The 27,092-nt window shown below is 37.5% G+C and overlaps 1 protein-coding gene across 2 annotated transcripts; it reads left to right on the top strand.

Annotated features, from left to right (window-relative positions):
- Positions 1 to 581: 581 nt before the first annotated feature.
- LOC109064981 (arf-GAP with SH3 domain, ANK repeat and PH domain-containing protein 2-like) lies at positions 582 to 26,140 on the top strand. 2 transcript variants are annotated; one of them, XM_042742397.1, is made up of 26 exons: positions 582 to 997; positions 5,105 to 5,177; positions 9,432 to 9,577; positions 11,175 to 11,249; positions 11,723 to 11,772; positions 11,935 to 12,058; positions 13,241 to 13,326; positions 13,598 to 13,673; positions 15,374 to 15,460; positions 15,640 to 15,749; positions 16,584 to 16,653; positions 17,284 to 17,371; positions 17,896 to 17,944; positions 18,204 to 18,370; positions 18,814 to 18,947; positions 19,341 to 19,432; positions 19,518 to 19,698; positions 20,379 to 20,464; positions 20,550 to 20,665; positions 20,887 to 20,954; positions 21,359 to 21,463; positions 21,747 to 21,951; positions 22,217 to 22,442; positions 22,754 to 22,964; positions 24,096 to 24,224; positions 24,372 to 26,140. In XM_042742397.1, exons 1-26 carry the CDS (start codon positions 872 to 874, stop codon positions 24,444 to 24,446), a joined length of 2,955 nt encoding a protein of 984 aa, XP_042598331.1. In that variant the 5' UTR covers positions 582 to 871; the 3' UTR covers positions 24,447 to 26,140. The 2 variants fall into 2 exon arrangements, with proteins under 2 accessions (XP_042598331.1, XP_042598330.1); XM_042742396.1 differs by having other exon boundaries at positions 584 to 997; positions 22,181 to 22,442.
- The last annotated feature ends 952 nt before the right edge of the window (positions 26,141 to 27,092 follow it).

Genomic DNA, 27,092 nt, shown 5'->3' with positions numbered 1-27,092 from the left:
GTTCATTCATGCACATGTAGTGCATTTAAGGAAATGGATTATCTGCATTGACACTTGAATAAAGAGTTAAAGTGCATGCACAATCCTTTTCAGTTTGCACCATGCTCCAATGCTCCATTGAAGGCCTGCATTTGTGCACAATGCACTGATTTTTCATCTGTCTATACAACCAAATTACAAATAGAAAAAAAACAAGACAAAAATCATATTAACGTTGCTTTATATTTGTTTTCAATTACTTTTTGCTCCATTTGAACTTGACACTGATTTTATGGACATGTTGTTATTTCTAAACCAACTTCATTTATGGCAGATATTAGGAATATTTTAAGACACACTGAAGTTTAAACAAAACTTTCGTCTTCATACTGGCCTACCATATGAATAAGAAAGACAATATCGGCCTATTCAAATGGCTTCAATAGAAATTTCGCACTCAATGAACAAATGGATTCATGTTTCATTCTATAAGCCAAAAAATGAATCTGAAGACTTCCATTCTTTCTTCGCGCGCGCTCTATTCATTTCGTCAGTGAATACAAACATTCCCACGTGATGATGGAATGACTCCCTCCCCTCGCGCACAATCTGGACGCGGCACGCGCTATTGAACGCTCGCGCGACACAGAGAAAGTAGACCAAAGGCGCAGAGACACTTTACCGACTCTTTCACACGGCGCAACACGGAGAAGACAGACACTTTCGCCTTTTGTCGCTGATATGAAACAACTTTTAATTCCCCTGCTTTGGCAATCACGCTCACTTGTGGATTTAGAGGACTTTATGGAGATGCACTTTGCTTGATCTTGAGGTGGTTGTTTTCACTACGTTTGCTAGGATTTTAAGTTCTTCGGTTTATACAACTGGAAACATGCCGGAGAAAATAAGTATTTCGGATTTCGTTTCTTTGGCGAAAGAGGATCTATCGTCCCCGGGAAGCTCTGGATTCCAGTCTAAAATGAGCGACTGTCGCAGCACCGTGGCCGCTCTCGAAGAGGTAAGGGCGCGTGCAAGCGCGGTGTTTACCTGTGCGCAGGTGGACAATAGCCTACCTGAGTGAATCCCAGTCCTTCAATCGCTGTGAAAATCTCTGACACAAGAAACCTTTTCCTTTTGCACTCATGTCAAGACTTTTTAATGTGAGCAAAACAGTATTATTTTGAATTCAGCCTAACTTGATTTGGTGGTTGTTTATATTATATTATATTTTACGTGCGCACTTCGTAGGGTAATAAAATGGTCCATCCTATTGATTTTTAAATTGTTATCAGTCAGGGTGACCTTTTGAATCTAATTTATCTGAAAATAAACTAAGAAAAGTATTAAAGTTGTCAAGGTTAGTTGACAATGTCCATAGATAATGTAAACTACACCTGTTGGTTACTCAAGGAAGACACCTGTGTGAACAACAGAATTGACCTTTTGCCATTTAGTAAACTGTTGCCAGTTAATCTTTTTATAAGCAATAGTGGTTTAAATTGCCCATTGTACACTTTATGGGCTCATGTTAGGGTTTAGAGTTATGGCACAGGAGTCACAATAAGGAAGAGACAGACTTTTCAAGTAGCCAAGTAAACTTGCTCAGGGCACTTGTATGTCGAGTAATTGTTGTTTTCAGTCTTGTACAGCAAGACTGGAATTACGGTGGCACAAACACAGGATCTCTTCACAGCTGCATCATTTCATTGAGGAATAGTGTTAATATAGTTAATTACAGAAAAGCAGGACTGATAACAGAATTCATACTTGTTATGAGGTCTTATAAACCTAATGTGGGTCTTTAGCTGCCAGTTCATCTATAGGCATTTGTTTGGAAATTAATGGAGAATAGGGAAACTCTGCCAGCAAGTGATAACGCTGGGCATGTTGGGACAGTGGAAGCCTTTCATTTGTTTCCGCCTTTTCATGGGAAAAGGTTTATGGGTTTTTCAGGAATTTCAGTGTTCTAGATTTGTGGTTCTCAACCAGAGGGCCGGGGTCCACTAGGGGGCCTCAACAAACTTTCAAGGGGGCCGCAGGATGACACAATTATTTAAATTAATATTGTTTTATTAATATACTAAAATAAGTAAACTTTTATCAAAATAAAAATGAAAGAAAAAAAAAAATCACAAAAACAAGTAATCTGAAATCATCATATTTCTTTTCCCCCCTCAATAATTGTGGGTTTTATTGAAGAAAATGTTCTTCAATTGTTTTTATTGAACAACAAATTTCTGGAATGACAGAATTAATTGTAGTTAATATCAATACTCACAATTTCTATTAATAAGTTTTAAAAGAAGCAGTAGGAAAATATCATACTGTATAATGGTGTGGTTTTGAATATTGTTCTGCACAATAATGGATGTTTAATTCAAAAAGGTTGAGAACATTTGCTAGATAGATGTGCTGAAAGGCTTGCAGGAATGGTCTTACTACTTCAAGGGCTATCGATTAATAGGTTAGTTTACCTAAAAATTACATTTACTCACTCACCCCTGTTCCAATCTTTGACTTTCTTACATGGAACACAAAAGCAGATATTTAGCAGAATGTCCAAGCTCCTTTTTTCCATACAGTGAAAGTAGACGGGGAACAGGGACAATCATGATCACCATTTGCTTTCATTGTGTTGGAGAAAAGCTGCTTTGGCATCCTGACATGACTCCCATTTTGTTTTACACAATAAAGAAAGTCAAGATGTTTGGAATGACATGAGGATGAGTAAACTGTTAATTGGGATGTGAATGAAAAAATGGTTAAAAATGCCCTCAAGCAGCATTTGAGCAACACAAGGTGTTATGAAACTAATGAAACTAACGTAGGTTTTTGTGGAAAAATTCTTTAGAATTAACACAGAATGAGAAGATGGAAGTAACTTTAGTTTCCTTGAATGAGTCAGAGATGATTGTGTTGTAGTATTTTTTTCAGGATTCTAAATTTGCTGCTCAGTTCCTGATGTTGCGGATATGCCATGTATGAACAGATTACTTGTGTAAATATATCAATTTGTGAGTGTGTTACAGTCTTTCAAAGCGGAAGGTTAAGTGTATTTGATGCCCAGGGGCAACGTGTGTATATAACTGAGTGTGTTTTCATCAAGGTTAGTGTTTGAAGACTTGCTTGGGTTTGAGAGGCAAAGTTTGTTTTTACGTTTCCATTTGCTGAGACTCTGGCTGATAGCTGGCAGCATGTTGAAAGTTCTGCAGGAGGAGGCCACTGAAATACAGAAACCTCAGGACAGATGAGTTTGCAATGCAAATTTTTGATTATTATTGAATTAAAAATGATGCTTTGTATGTTATGTTTGTATTTGTATGTGTCCGTGTGTGTTGTTTGTCATCATGCATCACTTCACATCTGATGTAAGCACATACCCACTGCAGTCATTCCTTGAGTCAGCAGGTTTCATGTGACTAATGCATTTATTTCAGGCCATCCTCACTCCCTTTGAGTGTAGTATAGATGACTCCCCCAGCCGCTAACAGGATCATGTATCCTAGTGTCGTCAGTTCACTGAGGCTTTAGCGACCAGTGTTTGAGAGGTTAGGAAGCAGTGAACTTTACTTGAAAAATGAACCGTTTCATTTGGCGCTACACATGCTAAAGATGATGTATTTATTGTTCCACTGATGCAGAGAGATAGAATATTTGTACTAACATTCACAATGAATATAATCATACATTCAATATAATTGATGTTAGAAATGTATAGAAAATAATTTGATGAAGCTACTTTTTTAAAAACAACTTCATAAGTAAATATGCTGAAGTTAAGTAAGTATTATCTTTTTACATAATGATCAGATGATATTATTTATTTTTATTTAGCAGTATTTATTAAGCACTAAAACAATAAGGATCATGATTAGCATTGCAGCTTTTAATTTGAACACAAATTTGCACAAAATAAATAATGAAAAATATATGGCTGCAAAAATAGTGTTTCACTATCAATGAGCCATTTTTGTTTAGACAGTAAGCCTACATTAAAGGTAATTATTTTAGCTTTATGAGATGTTAAAACATATGTAAAAATAAGGCCTTTACTTTACGTTTGACATCCATCATGTGGGGTTAAAATCCCCCCAAAACCACTCTTTTGAAGTCTTGAATATAATGGCGATGAACCTTTTTGAGATAACTTTTATCCTGAGATGACCACAAAAACACTCAATAGGGCACTTTAAAGTGTATTTATTATGTACTTGAAATCCATACCTTCTTTTTTTTCTGGCACTAGGTGTTTGTACGTGGGAAATGCCTTTTGTTCTGTTTCAACGTTGTTGAAAAAACGCTTGATAAGAGATCTCACTTTTTAAATTTTTTACATTTATGTTGACGAAATTTTCTGATATCGGTGTAAACAAAAGGTCATGTGTGCCGTCTGTCTGTCTGTGTGTAAAAACATTAAACTGTCTGGTGTTCAGCGTGTGAGATTCTGAGTTATGCATCACTGGATCCCATAAGTCCAAGTGTCTGGGATGTTGCCCAAAAAGCTACAGACAGAAAAAAAACAGAACAGGTCCAAAGAAAGTTAGTCTTGAGACTGATTTATTAACATTGATCAGACTAAACAGTCTCTGGCAGACAGCAGCAGGCATACATCAGTGTTGTAAGGTCACACACTCAAGGTGGTTTAAAACCCTTCATTGTGATATTCACATTCAGGTTTCATGCTTTCATTCTTAATAGACACTTTCTGACCAAAGAAGTTAAACAAACTGATGTGATTCAATCCTAATAAACCGAAACATTATTTAAACCACTGATATTTGAACTCAGGTTAGATTCCCACGGAGGTGTGTCACTTTCTGTCTAGTGCACTAATTCTTTACTGTAAATAGTGTCTGTTCTGAGTCATTACGAGTTGTTATTGTCTTTCGTAAGGCTTGATTCACCTGGGCTTCACAACTTACCTGTTCTGACATCATCATGGTGACCTGACGTGATAGAAAGATTGCTTGCAACTATTCTGATGTTTGTTCGGTAAAAACAGTCAAGTGTTGCCCCACATGTTTGTGCCAATGATTACATGCAGTTGAAGAGTGTAGTTGATGCTGATGCAAGTAATGAATTTCTATTCTAATGTTTTTCTCATTTCTCTGCTGTCTTCCATCAGTCTCTAGAGCAGGACCAGATGTCTCTACAGAGGATGAAGAAAATTGTAAAAGCCATCCACAACTCTGGACTCAGTGAGTGCAGTCTTATTTTTTTGGAACTCTGTGTTCCTCTTGTTTGCTGAATTATTAAATCTAGTACAGTGCTTCTCAACCTTTTAACTCCAAGACTATCCATTCATTGTCCACAGCAACATGTGAAAGCCCAACACTCCTAGTTTCTATGAATAAAATTGCAGGATTCCAGACTTTTTAGAGCTGAATGTTCTTCAGGGATCCCACCTGTCTGAATGAAGATTATGAAGGATAATGAAGAATATTTTTTACACACAGTTTCTACCAAATTAAAATGTTAGAGCCTGGCAAAACTACAAAAAGATGTATATTTGATATAAAAAGATTTTGTCACCTTATTTTAAGGTCCAATTCTCAATATTAACAAATCATTAACTATGACTTTTGCCTCAATGAAGTCCTTATTTGATGCTTATTAATAGTAAGTAAGGTTGTTGTTAAGTTTAGGTATAGGGTAGGATTAAATTATATGTGCTTTATATGTACTAATAAACAGCCAGTTATGTTAATAATAGGCCTGTTAATAAGCAACTAGTTAATAGTGAGAAATGGTCCCTATACTAAAGTGTTACAAAGATTACTTTTTTTAGGTCTAGATGTCACACTTTTAAAATTACTCCCCTGGGAGCCCTGGTACTTCAAAGAAAAAGTTTTTGAACAAGTAAATAATAATAATAATTTAAATATATATTTTCTTTACTTGTCTTTCCTGAATTTAATGCTTGTTTTGTCATATTTTAAAACAATTTAAGACATCATGAGGCACCCTTGGAAGTTTGCTGATGTCTCTTGGTGGACCCCAGCCACTGGTTGAAAATCACTGGTCTAGTACATAAGCAAAAATATGTATTCTGGGAGTTTAGAATAATATGAGGTGGCTTTTTAGAGATCTTCAGGAAGCCTGGTTCACTTAGTATTACTTATTCAAACATCAGACTGTTACATAAGAGTCAGCTTGTGATGCATAAAGATGCTTAGTTAAATTACAGTAGTCACTAAAATGAAAAAGTAAGATTTGTGAAAAAAGTCTTCCAAAAACACATTTCCTAAAATAATTGCATTAAGGTCATTCTTCTCGCTCTCTCTGTCACACAAATGAAGGATGACAGAAATTGGGGCCCAGACTTGCACTGACATCACAACCACAAATTTTTCAAATACAGAGCATATTGTGTGTTTTCCTGTTTTTGACACAGATTCAGAGTGTAGAAAATAACAGCCACTGAAACTTGCTTCACTGTTTTAATGAACCTCAGAGTTCTCTTAATGACCTTACGCTGTTAAACACACAGTTTCAGTGCCTTTTTCTGTTCACCCTGCACAATGCACGTGGCTACTGGTTACACCTCTGTTAGCAGTTTGGCTGCATGTAGGCTGAAACTTTAGCACATGATCCCTTTTATTTATTTATTATTTTTACCAACAGCGTCTTTACAGTACTGAACTTTCAGGGGGATATCTGTGTTTACATCTGCTCCTCTTCTCTGAAATGAGAAATTGCCCCAAAGACTTGGCCAATACACTATTTATAATGTTATGTTGTGCTTGGATGATCATGGTTTCTCGGAAACATGTCTCAGATCTGCCTACTTCTCATTTCTGAGGGCACATGCCCCATTTCTCAATTCTGTGAGTCACAGTAAAGCGCAAAGGAGACCCTGCGTTTTATCATCTCCCCCCTCATCGTCACTCGCTTTCTTTTAACTGAAAACAGATGTCTCATTCCGGTAACACTACTATTGAGGGGCCTCAGTTTCCTGCCACTGTGGTTTAGGAGTGAGACCAAACCTGAACCTGATAAAATCACCACTCTTTCTGATTCACCCCATCCTTCTCACTGGCGGGATGTAGTTGTTTGTGTGTGAGAAGTTGTAAATGCTGTTTTGTAGCTCATATTAATGATTCAGAGCTAGTGCAGTTATCAGTTCTGTGCAGCGTCAAGGAGGTTTATTAGTCTTTAGAGCTTTTACTCTATTTTTCTGTTTACTCATCCTGGTTAGAAACTAGTGTTTGAGTCCAAAGTCCATGATGATTTTTAGGTCAATATATATAGACAGAAATGTCTTTTTGTTGTTTTGTTAGTGGTTAGCATTACTTATTAGTATTTTTCATACTTTCTGTTTATGTGAACAAATCTATGAGTCACTTTGGCACTGTTGGTGCTGTGAAAATGAATGATGCCCCAGATCCATGTTGTTATAATTTAGATTTTTTTTTTTTTTAAATCTAATCAGTTTAGTTTAGTAGTTTTTTACAGATTTTTTTAATACGTTTTATTTGTAATTTTATTTCCAGTATTTTAGACCTGCCAAAGTTAATGAGCTAATTGGTATCATTTGAAAATATTTTTTTATTTTTTTATTGGTGGACTTTATTTATGTTTAATTAATGTCATGAAAATGAACATTAGGTTTAGTTTGTTTTTGTAAGTTATGTATGTATTTTCATCTGTTGAGCAATAATAACTCATCTTCAATGAGGGTTGAAAGATTTTTATGAATGAGTTCACTTCAGGTATGATAGGGAACTCTATGAAGGTTATTTAGAGAGCTGTATATTTAGTCTAAACGTCTGTCAGTAATCTAACAGTGTCTCAGTTCAAAACAGAGCTGTTGACCATGGACTAAATGTTGCTGAAGACATGCAAACACAAACACAGATGTGGCAGATGCTTTAAAGTGTTGATAAAGGGGTCAATTTTCTAAAAACCCAGGAATAGGATCTGCTTCAAGGTTCATTTGAGCTTTACCTATCGTCTCTGGAACAGATCAGGGTCTCAAACATGTCAAGAAATGAATTAACAATACAAATTAAAAATATGTGTCTGAAAGTGCTCACAGATGCCTGCTGAGAAAAATTAAACTGTTTCCAGATCAGGGAAGGTAGGTCCTTAGAGTGCTTGGCGCCTGCGAGTGAACTGCAGTATTGTTTGAGCTGGACTGACTCACTGGAAAAACACTGTTGATTGAAGTCCACAGAAGAGGAAGTGTCAGCTAGACTTTCGATTAACTAACTCCAGGAAAATTTCCCCTATTTTTGTCTTCTTTTTTTTTTTTTGATAGTGATGCTAAATTTGTTTAGTTGTTTGTCCTGTCTTGAAAAACGGAACTCAAACCAGATAATGCAAGTTTATTTATTAAGGAAGTGATCTTACATTTTCACAATCTTTAGAGTCTAGACCGATATCCTGATAGATATCAATATGCTGACATTAGGATTTCTCCTGTTTATGTTTAATATTCTTTTGACACTACAACGTAATTTATTCAAGTGAAATGGGATCGGGACACAATGCATATGATGCACCCAAGTAGGATGTGTTCCTGGATCAAGTCCTTTGTTTTTTCCTGGAACAGTTTCCCGATCAACCAATCAAAGCCTTAACCCAACCCCTAGAATTAGAGGACAATGATTACTTGATAGGAATGTTGTTTATGAAAAGACAGAGAATTTCAATCCAGGAAAATGTGGACATCATGTATAGCTATAGCACTGTATGCTAATTCCAGGAATGCTCCCTTAGAAAGTCCAGCATGTGCTCCCACAAATACTTGTGATCATCATACGTGAGGATGGTTTGGCTGTGCTTTGGCTCTTATCTAAGTGTACCTGTTTATTTTATAGCTGTGGAGCTGAGAGCTCTTAGATCTGTAGTGCAGTCTGAGCCTGTGGTGATTTAGTTCTCTTGCCAGGAGCTCACTGTGCTTCAGCTGGTATCATTTTCACTGTATCACAAAATCCTGTTTTCCTCTATTCATTTGATCATGCAGTGAGGTTTGCAAGGTCACACGGTTTCAGAAGATGGATAAAGGTTATCATGTTTAAAAATTACAGGTGTACAAAAAAAATTAGTGTTTTAAAGAAATCTAAATCTATCCATTTTCTTAATACTCTAGTTTTTCCATTACTGTTCAAGAGTTTGGCGTAAGATTTAGTTTTTTAAATAAATGAATATTCAGCAAGGATGCATTAAATTACTAAAGTCATAGTAAAGTCATTTTATAATGTTATAAAAAAAAATACTTTTCAAATAAATCTTTTTTGAGTTTTGAAGTATCCCATTCCTGATGGATACAATCAAGTCTCACCCGTCATTTGTTTTCATTGAACATCCTGTTTCTCATGGGAATGTGTAACATTACAGGAGAAAAGTGGATTTCAAAACCCTTTTGTATTGGTTTCTAGTTTCTCCAGTTATCTGCAGAAAGGTCACGGGACTGTCTTGTTTTTGATTGTGTAATGCTGTGTTTCCAGATCATGTGGAGAGTAAGGAGCAGTACACAGAGGTTCTAGAGCATCTGGGGAACAGTCACCTGACGCAGGATAATAACGAGATCTCCACAGGCTTCCTGAACCTGGCTGTGTTCACGCGAGAGATCACTGCACTATTCAAAAACCTGGTGAGCAGTACACCATTCTGAAACTACAAACTACAAATACTGAATGCAATAAAAGGGACATAAAGCTGAATATTGGTTTTTATCCCAAATAAGACCCATTTCTTTCAGCAGAGAAAACCGACATATTGTAGTCAAGTAGGAAGTTCAAAAAAAAGTCAGTAGTGTAAATAAGAATTTTTGCAGGCTTTATATTTGCTATCATTAAATTATATATTAACATAACATATATATATCAACATATATCTTATATATCAACATTGGCTATTAAAAAGCGCACATCGGCTTACCCCAAATTTAGCTTCCAGGTGCAGCCTAAAGTTCATTGAAGCGTAAATTTTAATTACCTGTATAATTCAAGGCCAACATGAATATTATTCCACCTTTGAGAGGAAACTATTCAAGTACTGTCTGCCCTGCCAGTATTATTATTCAAAAAGCACCTTTGGGTGTGTGCCTCTGTGGCTTGTCTTCTGGATATATTTCTGAATTAGAAACAGAAGACTTCCAGCTGTACAAAGTACACATGGGACTGGGAGAGGTAGTTTTGTGTGTGTGTGTCAGCAGGGGTTCAACAGCTGCAGGCGAGGGCCCCTCAAACCACAGCGCCCAGAACCCTCCCACTGATAGTTTCTATGGTGATGGTAATTTATACCAGACCCAAGAGCATGAGTGGATAGCGTCTGACCACTGAGCTGTCAATCAACAATCACCAGGGACAGGAACCACAGCTTAAAAAATACAACAGAGTCTCTGCTAAGAAAATAAACTCCATTAGATTTAGCGTCCTTGTGTGGGGGCTTGACTCTGAGGGATAGTTTAACCCATTTTTCATATTCATGAAGACTTATATTTATAATACCCATTTTGCAAGGTTATAAATAAATATCCAGCACCATTATGAGGTGACTCCCATGGTTACTTTTAATTTACACTCTTGTGTAGCACAATATGTATTTAATGTTTTGTGTGAAAGTGTTTACTTTGGTTTGAGTATCTTTTTTTTCTTTTTTAGTGGTCAAGTTTTTTTTTACCATTCAGTACCAGTGCCTGTCTCTATACAGCAAAGTGACTGATATAATATATAATAATATATAATAAAATAAACACACTAATAAAAAAAAAATGCTTTCAGTACATTTAAAAATGACATTTAAAGGGGAAATACGTCCGGAAGGCTGTTCTTTGTTTGAAATTATTTGGTCTGAATAACTTTAGTCCTGCAGTGGGTTTTTCCTCGCACATTCTTTCCTAAGGAAGATTTATACTTGCTCAGCACTTTTATGCACTTGGCCAAGGAGAAATCCCAAACAGAGTTTTACCTTTTGCAATTTTATAATGCAGATTTATGGTTTGCGAGCATTTGTACATCCAGACTAGGCTTTATAGGGAGGGTTATGCCTTGCAGGGTAAAAATGTGAGCACTCATTTTGAAAAGTGAGTTAGAGTTTACATTAACATTTGCACTATGATCTGGCTGACTTTCAGAGGTTGTTTTAGTGTCTTTTTGGTGTTTGTCTCTGTTACATTATTTCTATATACCTGTTTGTTCTCGAGTGTGTCTGCCTGAATTTATGCGTTCTTTCTGATGGTTCTTTAGGTGCAAAACCTGAACAACATCATTTCTTTCCCTCTGGAGAACGTGCTAAAGACTGAGCTGAGAGACAGCAGGCTGGTGAGTGAGACAGACACCTGGGTCACACTGTCATCATACTAGACTAAAACGTCTTCTTAAACCTCAATTGAATTGATAATTGAAATCAATTAAAGAGTTGATAAAGCTAAGGAAGTAAAATTCATCCCTTTAAAGAGTCAACAGTGCATCATGTTTTGTAACAAGGTTTGACATCATGTAGCTTGTTTGGGGTTATTGTGTTTTCGAATGTCAGAAACGCAATAACTGCACCACACCTTTCTTTGAGTTTAACCGGTATGATGAGTGGAGACATATTACAGGGCTCTGAGATCAAGTTTTGATACACACCCTGATATTATTACTTGCACAATATCAATTGTCCACAATGAGGTGTCCTTTGTTATTGCATCACGCTTTTAAGGCAACACAGTGTAAACTTTTTTAAATGTTTGTTTGTCTGTGTATATATGCTCAAATTCCTTATTCTTATATTTTATTTTTTTTCCTCTCAGGAGCTGAAAAAACAGATGGAGAAAAGCTGGAAGGATTATGATGCTAAAATGTGAGTTTCAGAGTCAAATTGTTCTCCTGGTACACAACTTCCTATAATATTTAATACAAGACCACCACTTGGCTTGTCTAAAAGACAAGTCCACCAGCTAAACTAGTGTCTCATTATGTTCTTTTCTCTTTTTCTTAATTCATTTTCACTTCGGCTTTTCAGAGGCAAGCTGGAGAAAGAAAGGAGAGAGAAGCAGAAACAGCATGGGATGATTCGGTTGGAATCAACAGACACAGCGGAGGACATGGAAAGAGAAAGAAGGAACTTCCAGCTGCAGATGTGTGAGGTATAAGAGGCCATATGAGGGCGGCCGGTTAACAGATTATGAAACGTGTGCAAAATGAACCTGACCAAGACCACATTGTGTGAGCGTCTCAGTGAGAATAAGTGCAGTTAGTGCAGCTGTATGTTTGTGTCTTAGCAAGTCATTCCTGGGTTACCTCAGATTGTTAACCTCTCTACGGTATTAAGCATATTCTTTGTAAATTCAGTAAGTGTGTGGCATTGTGTGAAGTCACCTAAAACCAAAAGGCTTTGGGGTGTTTTTGAGAGAGGCACTCTTGTTTGAGACCACATTGTGTTCATGTGTGGTTATTGATGACCTCACTCCACATGTCTGTGGCGATATGTCCCAGTTCCATATACTGTGTGCGTGACAGTTAGCAGGACTTGGAAATTTTGGCTACGCCACTTGAACCCAGCTGTGGTAATAGAAAGAATAAGGAAAGAAGGAGTGAAGTGGAGGAATAATGAAAGAGAGGGGGATTTTCAGTGTCCTACAGTGCTCCCTTTCCCAGCCGCAGAGCTCCAGATGTCTCCACTTTTCTCTCTTTTTATAGTGGAGACATGCGTTATTTCTTCCAAACCTGCCTGACCATGTGACCATCATTAACTTCAGAAAGTTCCTGTATCCATATATGCATGGAGTAAATTTTAATTAATTTGAACAGATTGCTTAGATACAGAATGTTCAGAAGCTTAAGGAGCATTTGATCCCCAGTGGCTCCTTTGACCTTTTTTAATCTACATAAAGTCGTTTACTCATGCTTATGTATGCCAACTTTTAGAAAACTATATAATTTAGTTTCACCAGATAATTTAGTCTTTTTTTTCTGTTCATAAAGCTGGAATACACTGGGAGAAAAGCTAAATAATTGGAGTCTGTTTGAATCACACACTGCACAATTATCTGTGAAATCTAACAGCCCAAAGTCTGCAGACTGGTTTTGGCAACTAGCATTGGCTCCTCCAGAATGCAAATCATTGCAAAGAATTTGTGTAATGCATTTTACCCTTTAATTCATGTTTGTTGTGGATTCATCTGCTTTAGCTTTGTGCTGAGTCACAATGTTGGGACACAACAGTGGGATTGACCTTTGACTGTTGACCTTTGACAAATGACCGACTTCTCTCTCTCTCTCTCTCTCTCTCTCTCTCTCTCACTCTCACTCTCTCTCTGGTTTGGCAGTATTTACTGAAGATTCAGGAGCTGAAAGTTCGTCAAGGTCCAGATCTACTGCAGAGCCTGATTAAGTACTTTCAAGCCCAACTTAAGTACGTCTAAACCAAATTAAGATCCTCTAGTTGGTTTTAGTATAAAACTACGCTTTTCACATTAAACTGAAGTCTGGGTTAAGGCCCCTTATAAGACTGGGTTCAGCATATGAATCTCAAAGGAATTTGAATAACTGTAAAGTCCAGATTTAATCCTGCTAATCATTCAACAACTGTGTCTATATTGATTGAATCTCTGTGGCTTTGTGGGTGTGTGTATTGATGTCACTGACCTTTGAGATGGCTAAACACTGCGATTGTGTTTTCTCAGTTTTTTCCAGGATGGACTGAAGGCTGCAGAGCATCTGGGTCCATTTGTGGAGAAGTTAGCAGCCTCCGTACATACGGTAATAAACTTGTCAATCCCAGTATCTTTGTAGACAGAATAACATACATACATTTGTTTTTTTGTAATTCAGAAAGTCAGACCATCTCACTTCTCATGTTAGTCACGAACTGGCGTAATGTTAATATGATAAAGACTCTTCAAATTCCATTCGAGGAAGATTTCTCATATACACTTTATCATTGATTTTACATGTCTAGTCTGGCTGATACAGTTAGTTTGAATATCATGTAAATCTTTTTTGCACACACATTTCATTTAATTTTATTGGAGGATAACCCCTTGAAATGAAAACATCTCATTTTCGACTCGAGGGGGTCCTCAAGATAGCACCAAACACTTACACACTTGCACATAAAGCTCTTCCTCACAACCAACCACCCCAACCTGTTCCAAGTCTGTCCAAAGCGTATTCACATAAACAGTATAGTATGATGTAAAGATATTACAGGAAATAACCATATTTGACGAAGCCACCAAAATGAACAAATATACAGTATATATAACCTACCTATACATACATATACAAAAATACATACCTACATACACATACATACACATATGCACGCAAACATGCATGCATGCATACATACACATGTACACATACATATACATGCACATATTAGCTTTGTTAAAAAAATCTAGTCAGCAACCTCCCTTGACAGCATTTTCATACATCATAGATGGCTTCAAAAAGTATGTTGCCACCTTTTTCCTCTTTTAAAGTCTGATTGCATGTATCTTTTGAAGAGAAAGCAATCCCAAAATGCATTTCAACAAGTGTACAGTTTAGCAACCTGTTAACAGCAAGCTATGTTGCTTGTATTAATCCTTTGTATAGACGTATGACACACAGAGTTGCAAAATTCAGTTTCATGATGGTTTGGATACTCCCTTAGAAAACCCGCTTCCTATGTAAGCAGCAGATGGCAAGGAAACTTAGAAAGTTTTGGACCCAAGCTATTATATTGATTGCATCTAGATTCTTAGATTTGTTTCACTTCATTCTCCCTAATAAATAAACCAAAAGCTGTTTTAAAACATTATATTCAGTATTTATCAGTTGATGTTCCCAGCAGCATTAATACTTTTTCTGCAAGTCTTGTCTGGTCATGGTTGTAGAATGATTTAAGTGAATGTCACACAACAACAATAATGGTGCTCATTAAATGATCTTTTTTTGTATTAAAGTTTGTCATTTAGTTGATACTATGAGGAGAAGGCAGGATAGGGCATGTGGAATTGGTGTTGAGATGACCGTGTTTTATAACAGAACTGGTTCGGGTAATGTTTCTAAAGTGACATTTCTCCTGTTTCAACTTGCTCTATTTTGATCGTAACACATCAGCATTTGCCACATAAATGGAAGTAAAACTCAAAAATGAAACAACCACAATTCAGCTTTCCAAAAGGAATAATTTCCTTTTAAAAGATACTATGGAAAATGGTTGAAGAAATTGCTGGAATTTTGTACTGGGGGCCAAAGCCATAATTTAAACAGGCTTTGAGCACTGCAGTATTTCTGGCTGTGTTGGTTTGGTTACACAACGGAGAGATGTGTTCCCGTTTAAGCCTGTAAACTGCTCAGTTATCAAATGTGTTTTTGCTTATGTGTATAACTTATGTTAACTATTCACAAGACCAGTCACATTGTGTTGCACAAAAACAAGCCCCATATCACTTTACTGTGATTGGTCACAGGTTCGTCATGAGCAGGATGAAGAAGTAAAGCAGCTCTCTCAATTGCGTGACTCACTCAGAACACAACTACAGGTTGATGGCAAAGAGGTAATATCCAAAATAAAAACTCCCCAAATGCACAACTTCTAGCTCAAAGTAGTTTTTTTTCTTCACAAGATGGACTGACAAAAAACTCATCTGTGGCCATAATTGGCATTAAAGACTATATTTCAGCAAGCTTAGTGATGATGACAATTATAATAATAAATGTTGTTCTATCTTCACAGGATTTTCTAAACAGGAAGAACTCTGGCCATGGATATAGCATCCACCAGCCACAAGGCAATAAGAAATATGGCACAGAGAAATCTGGATTCCTTCTTAAGAAGAGCGATGGGTGAGTTAAACATTACTGTCTACTTCCCCAAGTTGAGAAGGTCACCAATCCCCCAAAACAACAATAGACCAACTGTTTATTTTTATTACCTGGGCTTATTCAAGGTTTTCCAGACATGATGCAGTATTCAGCTCCTGTTTGATTTGAGTCACATGGGGTGAGTTTGTGTTTCTCAGGAAACACTCTCCACACTGCTTTCAGTGTATGTAATGATATATATGCCCCTCTTCTTAAACTGGAAGCAGAATAAATGAAGTGAGTTATAATATCCTGAGGGTCGTACACCACAGATAGTTAGCAGCATAAAGCATCAGTCTGAGCTTTGTGACTTCAGGCTCACAGCTGAGAGTGTGTGTATGTGTGTTTGTCACAGAGTTCCTCTCACACAGATGTTTTCTATTAAATGTGGTTTAGTCTGTTACTGCACTAGAGTCTAACTTGCACTCTCTTAAAATCTCTAAGGCCAGCCTACAGCTCACAAAACACACACGTCCACATAGACTCCTTTTGATCAATGCATCAGAATAAACATGTGTCAGTGCCATTTTTGTTGTCAGTAAATTAGTGATTGTAACTTCACTAGAGAGCTACTGAATCGGTACAGTTAACAATTGGCTACTAGTTATTTCTGCTTATCAAATTAGCTATATAAATCTTGTTGCCAAGGAACCCTGAATATGATCATTTTATCTCTGTGAAAAAAATAATAGAAGTAAAAGTAAAACATATTTTTCTTTTTCTTTGCATTAACCCTTTAGTATGGAGATATTATGCTAATACTGATGGATACTGAATGTGGATTGTTAGGGTTTTTCCATGATCTTTGTGTTTTAGGATCAGAAAGGTTTGGCAGAAGAGGAAGTGTGGGGTAAAATATGGCTGTCTCACCATTTCACACAGCACGGTGAGATTTGAGAAAGACAAACACCTTCCAGTTACACGTACTTCATTATATTACAGCTTTTGAATCTTTTTTGCTGAAAGGAATTTAAGTACCTAATATTAACTTTTTGTTTACAAACCTTCTGTATAAAATCCTATGGTTGAATCACTATGCTGTAATTAGTATTCTTGCTTGTGTGATTATTGTTTAATTAGCATAAATCACAAACTGACATTGGTAATTACACACAAAGGCTGTTTCCTGTTTTAGTCTCTAGAGTGATAACTTGAGCTTCAGAGGCCTGCAATCAAACTTTCCCATGCTGTATGAGAAAAGAGTCATTGCTCATGTATTAGCGATTTCCTTTCAGAACCACAAACTGTAGGCCAAAACACAACACAAATGTTTAATCTGGAATCATCCACTTTTCAAAAACCAAAAATTTCACTGGTTACGCTTTCATGTCTGTGTCCTCCAGCTTCAGTGTTTTAGCAACCATTAACTTTATGTAAGCTTTCACTCACATCTTTAGCATTAATCCTGCACACAGCATAAATGCAAGTGAGATTTGTTTGCATTTGATTTAGTGAGTGACCACATATGTGATGAGAATGCACTTTAAGCATGTTATGACTCTTCTCTAACTCTCAGATCAACAGACCACCCGCAAAGCTCAACCTCCTGACGTGTCAGGTGCGGCCCAACCCTGAGGAAAAGAGAACGTTTGATTTAGTTACACGTACGTTGACCTCTGACCTCTGACCCTTTTCATCTCTTCTGTATTATGAAGAAAAGGAATGGTAAACTAGCATGCTAATGATTGAATAATGTGTGGTACACACTGTATATTGCCTACTAATCTTTAGAAGTAAGTGAAACAGAAGGCAATGTATGTTATAAGCAGTAGTATGCTACACTGCTGTCACACAATTTTATATATACTTTATAATTCAGTGCTGCTGGTGTAAAATTTTTATTAATGGGATGCATTCAGGGATATCTGATGTGAAATACAGTTTGTGAACCAGTTGAGGTGTTTTATGCATGTAGGTGTTCAGAAGTATGTACATGCAGTTGGGAGGAATAAGTATGTAGGTGTATGTGGATCATGAAATGCAGATAAGTTGAGTGGCTAGTCCTGACCTGTTTTTTTCTGTTGATTTCCTGTATGTTAGGATGTTTTTTCCCTGTTTCCTTTGCTTAGAGGCCCACCAAACATACACTATTTATCTCTTTTATCTCTTTCTTTCTCTGTTCTTGCAGACAATCGCACATACCATTTCCAGGCTGAGGACGAGCAAGAATGCATGATGTAAGTGCAGAAATTTGTATGCTCACACACACCCGTATACATAAAAATCTTTATCATATACTGTAAAGCCGCATGTACAGACATGGTGGAGAGAGCAGGTTCATCACCTGCTTCTAGAGAGGAGAGAGAATAAAAAGGAAAGAGTAAGATAAAGAAAGACATTGAAATGTTAAATATGCAACGGATGTATCTGAAAGGTCACCTATTGATATGAATGCACATCTTTGTTTTTGTAATCCCTTCATTTGTCATCTTGCAGATGGGTGTCTGTGCTGCAGAACAGTAAGGAGGAGGCCTTGAACACGGCTCTCGGAGGAGATCAGCTCCAGTTTCAGGACAGTGGTCTGCAGGAGCTTGTCCGAGCTGTGATCTCAGGCCTGAGAAACCTGCCAGGCAATGAGGCCTGCTGTGACTGTGGAGCTCCAGGTCTCGAAAAGAGGATCCTAATGCATTTAAATACTGTTAGAGGCCATTCATACAGAACGTGTTTTTGCATTTTTTTTTTTTTTTATGAAAATGTGCTAGACGGACGTGTTTGACTATTGTCTTTTTATTTTTAAATGCAAACATGCATTCTGAGTGAATGGCCTCAAATACAGAAATCCTATGTGTTATGTTATTCTAAATCAAATCAAAATGATGATTAGAGAGAGACATTTAATTGAAGCCTTAAATAGTTTTGAATGTGTATTTCTTACACAAAACTATTTAGGTCAATGAAATATTTAAGCAATGCATAACATTATGTCTGTTCCCAAGAATTACTGCATCATCTTTATGAAGAGCTTCTAAAAAACATTTTATCGGTCAGTGAAAGGTGTTAAACGGTGGCAAAGAAATGTTTGAATGATGTGTGTTGTTCTCTTTAGAACCCACTTGGCTCTCCACTAACTTGGGCATTCTCACCTGTATCGAGTGTTCAGGAATCCATCGTGAGCTTGGAGTACATCACTCACGAATTCAGTCTCTCACTCTTGATGTGCTGAGCACATCTGAGCTCCTGGTAAACACACACACACACACACACACGTGTGATGTCATAAAATTTAAAAAGATAATTCAGCTCCATTCATTATACAGTCCATTACCTTCTGCACATTTACTTTTGTTTTTTTGTGTGTGGTACGTATCACATTTATCTTGAACTTTTTACCCATAATCCACTGGGACTGAGTCAGCATTTACTCACATGTCTCTCTCACATCTGTATGTGTTTATATGAACTTTTTACCTCTGACAGTAAAGCAGTGCAAGTGCTCCTGCGCACGAGTGTTATTTATTAGTTAGTTACTTGTTGTCAGTTAGATTACAGATAAATTACCTAACATAAAGCTGGATGCATATGTTCAGTGTTTTATTGCAAACATCTGTTTATCAGTTGTGTTTTGGTTCACAGTTGGCAGTGAGCATTGGAAATGCCAAGTTTAATGACATCATGGAAATTAACATGCCCAGTGATGCAGTCAAGCCCCTTCCAAAAAGTGACATGTGAGTCCTATTGTGCAATCTTTTTTTTTTGCTTTTAGCTCAGACTTTTTTTGACCTCATTTTGGATTTTATTTGAACATCTCAGGACAGCGAGGAAGGAGTACATTGTAGCGAAGTATGCAGAGCGACGCTACGTCCTCCCAAAAGAACACTCTGAAGCGTATCACGTGTATGACACTGTGAGGAGCAAAGATCTCATGTCACTGCTACAGCTCTATGCAGAGGGAGAGGACCTGTCTAAACCAGTGGCCACACCTGAAGGACAAGTGAGATCCTCAATCCAACCATATACATAAACACCACAGCCACAATGATGATAACAAAAACATCAAGGCTTATAAACATGCTGTCACTCATGCTTTAGACATTTCTTGAGATGTTTAGAGCTTTCAAAGGTATCAATCCATCATATGAGACTTCCTGTGGTTTAGTCAAATAGATGTTTCATTTTTCTTGATCGTTTTGAACTGTATAAGCAAAAATGAGACATCTGTGTGGTTATACGGCATTAATCACACATCATTCACACTCTCTCTGTAATTCTGTATTTCCTCTCTTTTTTCCATCTTTAATCAGATTTCCCTCTCCTCAGCCCACTCAGGAAGTGAACACAAGCTGTGTAATGACTGCTGTACTTGTGTTTGAGTTTGTTTTGTGTATGTGTGTGTTATTTGGCCATAGTCTCAGAATAGAGAGAGAATTTGACTTGAATGATTCAGTGACTGAATCAGCAACATTTTTATTTTAACACACACACACATATACTCACAAGTAGAGAATTGTAGTACGCCAACTCACAGACTAATTCATTAGCCCTCTCCGTCACTCTTCATCCAGTCTGCTGTGATTTATTGAACTGGTGAATAACAGTACGTTTGTTTCACCGAGACAGTGGCTGGTTGGCAGCAGCCAGTAGCTTTAACTTGTTCTCTTCTGTGTCTAACAGGACCTGAAGGAGACCGGTCTTCACTTAGCTGTGCGCATGTCTGAGAAGACTTCTCTGGCTCTGGTGGATTTTCTAGCTCAGAACTGGTGAGAGAAATCTGCTGTTGTCACAGATTTGTCAGTACATAGTAGGATGTCCATCAGCTGACCGCTTTGTGTGTGTGTTTCTCAGTGGCTGCCTGGAAAAGAAGACAGCAGAAGGAAACACAGCGCTTCATTACTGTGCATTATACAACAAACCAGAGTGCTTGAAACTTCTGCTCAAAGCAAAGGCGGTTTTACACACAGGTATACAGTAATCACGTACATGCAAATTCAACTATAAAAATTATGGATAGATGTATGGATGCATAGATGTATAAACAGACTATGACAGACTGAGTTCAACTTGTATAGATAGATAGATAGATAGATAGATAGATAGATAGATAGATAGATAGATAGAAAACCAGATAAATGGATCAATCTGTCCTGATTTTGACCCTTCCATTGTTCTGATTGTCCTGTAGTGAACTCAGCGGGTGAGACGGCTCTAGACATTGCCAAGAGACTGCAGCACATGCAGTGTGTCGAACTGGTGAGTATCACATAATGCACAAAGCTTTTATTGACTTTGTGTGTGTATGTGAGCACATGTTTGTAGAGATATTATTCCTAGGTTGACTAGGTTGAACTTTATCCTGTTTAATATCCTGAAGTCTCATATGACAGTGTTTTCATAAGGAACTTCCCTTGTCCTTCCTTTGTATGTAATAACATAATATAAAGCAAACCTAGTAGCTGTTATAAATACGAATGTCTCCAAATAAACAATGAGGGATCATCAAACCATTGACTCTTTGCAGTATGAAGGCAACAAACAAATAAATCAAAAATAGAGCTGGATTTGAATCTCTATCTAACAGTATATGTCAGTCTGGTCAAAAGTGAGTCAGTGAATTGGCTGTGGATTTCTTATATTTTATTTGTGTGCATGTTTAGCTGGAATTGGCCCACAGTGGGAAGTTCAACTCTCAGATCCATGTTGAATACACATGGGAGACACCACAGGACATGTATGACAGTGAAGATGATCTGGACGAAAGGGTCTGTAACAAGATTAACTATTTCTTACTACAGTGTAAAGTGGTATCTGAGTCTGTGACCACTGGTGAAAATGTTTCTCTGGTTTGCATTTTTCTAATTTAATAATAATAAAATCATTTGTTTTATGCCATAATGTTTCTTTGTTTTAGAATTTATAGAATCATAATGATAAATCAGTGCACAGGTTCAGTAATATGAATTTTTTTTTTTTTTTACACATTTTTAAAAGTGTCTCTGTTTAATTAAAAATGTGAAATATAATGTTCAATAACTATTTGTTTAGGTAAGTCCCCATCCTAAGGGCTCACGGTCTCTGCTGCCCCCTACTGGCAGCAATGGGCACTGCTCGGCTGCATGGAATCTAAATAAAGGCAGTCCAGCCCGGACTTATGAGAACATTGACTTCCTATATCGAAATCCACCCAACAACAGCGCCCCAACTAATGGCTGCATGCCTCCTCCCCTCCCAGCTAAAGCAATACAAAGAGGTGAGATACTGTTTGTTAGCTTTTAATTGACTTGGTCTGGAATTTTGTATACCCTAAAAAAGCTTGTGCAGTTTTGACCTGATAAACAAAAGCTAAGGAATGATCTGACATTTAGATGTTCTTTAAGAAGCTTAATTGAGCTCCTTTGCAAATGAGAACTGTGTAGAAACCCTGCAGGTTTATTCCAGACAAACCACAGCAAGGTCAAAGATAATTTGTGTCCCTGCAGGCCGTTCAGATCCTCAGATCTCGGGTTCCATTCCAGAGACTCACGCCCCCTACCGCCAGAGTTCTCACCCCACCGGCTGCTTTCAGAGAATCAGCACTTCGTCCCCTGTGACGGAGTCCCCTGGACCAACACCTTCACGCTCTCATAGCACTGGAGGGTCAAAGGGACATAGACAGACGGTGTCCTGGGAGGGACAAACTTTCTCAGGGGCCGAGGGCAAAAATCACTCCACTTCACCACAGAGTCAGAGAGGGCCTGTCAGGTTAGTCACTGTGGTCCTATGCTGCATTTATCTTACAAGGCCAGAGGTTTCCTCATTATTTTACTTAATGATTTGTATTGTAATTGTTTTTTTGTATCTTATTATCTTTAAAAACATAACCACTAGTAAGTTGAGTTGCTGGAAAAATATATTATGTCACAAGAAATTTTATAATTTTTGAGCTATAAGTTCAGTATTACTATTGTTAACAATAGTAATAGTAAAATGGTAGCAATCATTAAAATCTGAATTTTTGAATATGTGTGTAGTATTGTGAGTTATCGTCGTGTAAATATTAAATGTGTCTGCAGTTCAGAGAAGACGACCTCATATCGCCGCACGAGTAGCAGCAGTCAAGGAAAGAGTTCGGCCCCGTCTCCAGGGTGTGCAGGCAGTCAGGAGGAACTCTACTGCAGTCCAGTGGGCGGAGCTCCCAGTCCTGCACCTCCGCCAGCGAATGCAAACAACAATGCCACAGTGCCAATCATACTGCCACCACCTCGCTCACGCAAAAATGCCATGGTAACATGCCATACTATGATCTTTATTTTGAGATATGTTTTTTCAAACGTCTTCCTGACGTTTTTCCTTTATTTGTGAACATGAATTTAAGGGCTGGAATACACTACACATCATCTGGCCAGATTTTTTCCAATTTGCAGTCTGGAGAAGTTGACATTAGTTGTCAAAAGTCATAGCCAGTCTGCAGATTTTGGACAGTCAGATTCGATTGATTTCACAGAAGACATACATGTACACAGGCACAGACTTTGATTTTTAGCTCTAGACTCTGATTGCATCCAGTCTTAGAATATCAAGCATATTCAATATTTTGAGCTGATTTTAGAATGCATGTTGTTTTCATTTGTCATGAGTCTCCTAGCAATGAGGCTCATTTCTACATGAGTCCGTTGTGTTTAGAACCACTTAAAATCCTCAGTCTTTAAGTGTATGATGCCCAGTTTTTTTTCTGTAACCATTTTTGACGTGTATGATGCCTAATAGGGATCTCAATGCATAGCCAGTGATATGATACATTAAAGATACATATGAAGTAGCTACCAATGCAAAGCGATATGAGTCACCCGTTATCATGCACTGTGAACTGATTTCGATTCAGTACAGAACAATGCAATGGAAAAAAAATGATGCTATGCAGTTCAGTATGGTATTGATATTTCGTTTTTATTTCCTTGGGACAGACAGACAGACATGTTCATCTACATTCTATGTGACTCTTGAGACAAGCCTCAGTCTCTGTAGTGTTGTGATACATCATATTCACGTAGCAGCAGTGGTGATGAGAGAACACACTTGAGAAACAGTTTATTGAGGAGAAATTAATCTACATATAAAATATTGGTCACAAATTATTGGTCACTTTCTAGATATAATTATTAGTAGATGCGCTATAATTTTATAAAAATAAATATTTTTTTACCAGTACAAAAATGTTAGAAACGATGCATCATGATACAAATACCAACTTGTATCAGATGCACACTTTTAACCATTCATTTTTATGCCGATGCACCGCTGCAAATCTGTGAATCTAACCATCCCTTATGCCTGTTTTAAAACCAGATTTTAGAACTCATGCAGTGTGTTCTAGCCTTAACTTGCTAAAGTGAATATTTTTTGTATGTGTCTCAGATCTCATTAAGGGAGAGACCCAAAAAGGTCAGAGCGTTAGTTGACTGCAGAGCGGTTGGTGCCAATCAGCTGGCTTTCTTTAAGAATGAGGTCATCATTGTGACAGCAACTGATGACCCACACTGGTGGGTAAGTATACAAACTCTCTCACACTGACACACACACATCCTGTGTTTACCAAGCATGCTTTTAACAAGCTTTGGAGTATCTTTAAATAAATTTCCGGTAAACAGCTCAAACTGAAGACTTAAACATCTTGCGCTCTATCTCTCCCAGGTGGGCCATATAGAGGGAGAACCATCTAGAAGTGGCTCTTTTCCAGTCAACTATGTACATAAATTAGGAGAATGAGATGAACCTCCATGAACACTCACATTACACCACATGGAGCTTGTCTAGATGGTTGCTTTTATCTTCAGAGCCGATAGACCTAGAAGCTGTGGAGGCCTGAAATGCACTTGGAAGAGGAAAAACTGGAGACTAGACTCTTCCAAAGCATTAGTGTGGATGCTGTAAGATGATCCACTGATCCATTTCAGCACTGCTTATAACGTATCTCAGCTGTTTAACTGGACTGAAGGTTTGGCAGGTACATCATGAATAACTGGACTTGGAACAGGGAAAAAATGGATGAATGCTGACCAGCTTTTGAAACTTCCTGGCTTCGTTGTTTAAACAAACAACAACATCTTGCTCTTATTGTTCTGAGGCATTTGGACAGTTGGAGTTTGAGGTCTCTTAAGAGATTGTCCCACAGACTTTGAGGCACTGGGCTCATTTACTGAAACTCATCCTGTGCTGGGTTCAGTTGCTCAGTGCTCTTTAGATTATTCTAATGACTTGCCATTAGTTCTGGCTAGACACCAGGTCCTCCAGACAGAGAGTTGAAGGATGATGTATTTGGTTTCATCTGTCTCCTCTGCACCCACGTCTCCTATTGGCTGCCGATTCCCTGATAGCCAGGCCTGCACTGGGAGATAAAGCAACTTGCAACATTCAGAATGAACAGGATGTTATGTGAATGTTCAATTCCAAAATGTTTTGATTGCAGAATTTCCCAGAAAGTTTACAATTCAGTATTTCAAGCCACAGGAAACATCAACTTACCCACAGTACCGACACTATTAGGCCTTACAGAGCACAATAAACATGCTAAGCCACTGCCACATAGACTGTTATTTTCACAGTTTAAGTTCTTGTTTTTTGGTAGCCTAATATATTAAATTTATTTGCTTCTAAAATTCTGTACTAAAACATCTCTTTTCAAGTGTTCAAAATGTTTTAAAATCTGTTAGCTTTGTCTATGAAAAAAGTTCATTCTGCATTTGCCACCCTCACTTAGTGTCTTTTCTGTGTCTGTATTGTTATCAGTCAGCATTAAGTTTTTATTTGAATGGGTTCTCCCTTCAACCTGAGGTGATTTATGATGCATTTGGGACGCGTTTTGAACCAGCAGATGCTGTATAAATGTTTGATAAACTGAAAGCACACAACAGATGTTTCCTTTCTGCCATTTCATTGACTTCTGTGAAGAATTTTCAGGCAGAGATGATCGTAGTATGCATGTTGGCAACAGAGGTCCAAAACGGTTCAGCCGACTTTGTGTTTTAGGAAAGCAAAAGGTAATGCTGCGTGTAAATTATGCTTTTGTATCACTGTAAAGGCTGATTTATACTTCTGCGTCGGACATACGCCGTAGCCTCTACGCCGTAGGATCTGCGTCGGTTTTCATTTATACTTCTGCATCGTTATCCACGTCGATGTGCAGTACACGTGCAAACCGCTAGTCAGTGTTGCTTGTGAAACCTGCAGACCAAAAACTGAAGAAAAAGAAGCTTGTTGGAGAAGCATCAGCCGTGACGGTGGCAAATAAATATCAAAGAACAGATCATTTATTTAAAACTACAAAAAAAGAGACAACAACGGAACAGCAGAAGATGGCATTCTTTCAATCTCCACAAGGACTTGTACCATGGCAGAACAACTATTTGTCGTGGATTACAAAGTGATGTAATGCTACATTTTATAATAAATGATAAGACACTTGTTCTTTGCTTTGTTTTATATTGTAACATTAAAATATATTAAAGTGCAAAACACAAATACATATGGAGGGAGGGGTACTAGCAGACCAATGCCAATGCTTGCAGTCCGCGTAGATTTGATGCACTGACATTTTTGGAAAGGTGCACGTCAGGCTACACTGCAGCCTGCACATACTATGCACAACCTACGGTGTAGTTTTGACGCAGAAGTATAAATCTGCCTTAAAGGGATACTCCACCCCAAAATGAAAATTTTGTCATTAATCACTTAGACTGCCAAATAAATAACAGTGTCAAGGTCCATAAAAGGTATGAAAGTTGTCGTCGGAATACTCAATCTGCCATCAAACGTGCAATCTGGGTTATATGAAGCAACAAGAACACTTTTTGTAATCAAAGAAAACAAAAATAACTACTTTTTTTCAATAATTTCTTTGTCAGCGGTCTCCTCTGTTTCTCTCAATATCACAGTATACTGCGTATGCTCTTCTGTGTCATCTGTGCCTTGACACTGTTATTTATTTGGCAGTCTATGGGACAGTCACAAGCCTCCCGGTTTTCATCCAAAATATCTTAAATTGTGTTCCGAAGACAAACAGAGGTTTTACGGGTTTGGAACGACATGGGGGTAAGTGATTAATGACAAAATTTTCATTTCATATCCCTTTAACTTCTTATATTATTGAGAAATGTCACGTCTAGTTTGTTCAGAACATGTTTTTTTTTCTCCAAGATATTATTTAGCATCTAAGAATGAAAAATGACAATTAAATATTTGCAAACTATAATCACGTGTTTTCTCTGAGATAACCATACAGTAGATTGCAAAACCTTTTATCTGACTGTTGACCGTGATCATAGTCTAGCCATTCAAGTGCTTTAGTATTATAGTATTATTTTAAACATATTGTTTAAAAAAACAAAAACTTTTTTCTGAGTAAATGGTATAAGT

This window comes from Cyprinus carpio, chromosome B17 (assembly GCF_018340385.1).
Source record: "Cyprinus carpio isolate SPL01 chromosome B17, ASM1834038v1, whole genome shotgun sequence".
NCBI lineage: Eukaryota > Metazoa > Chordata > Actinopteri > Cypriniformes > Cyprinidae > Cyprinus > Cyprinus carpio.
This window is presented reverse-complemented; position numbering and strand designations above follow the sequence as displayed.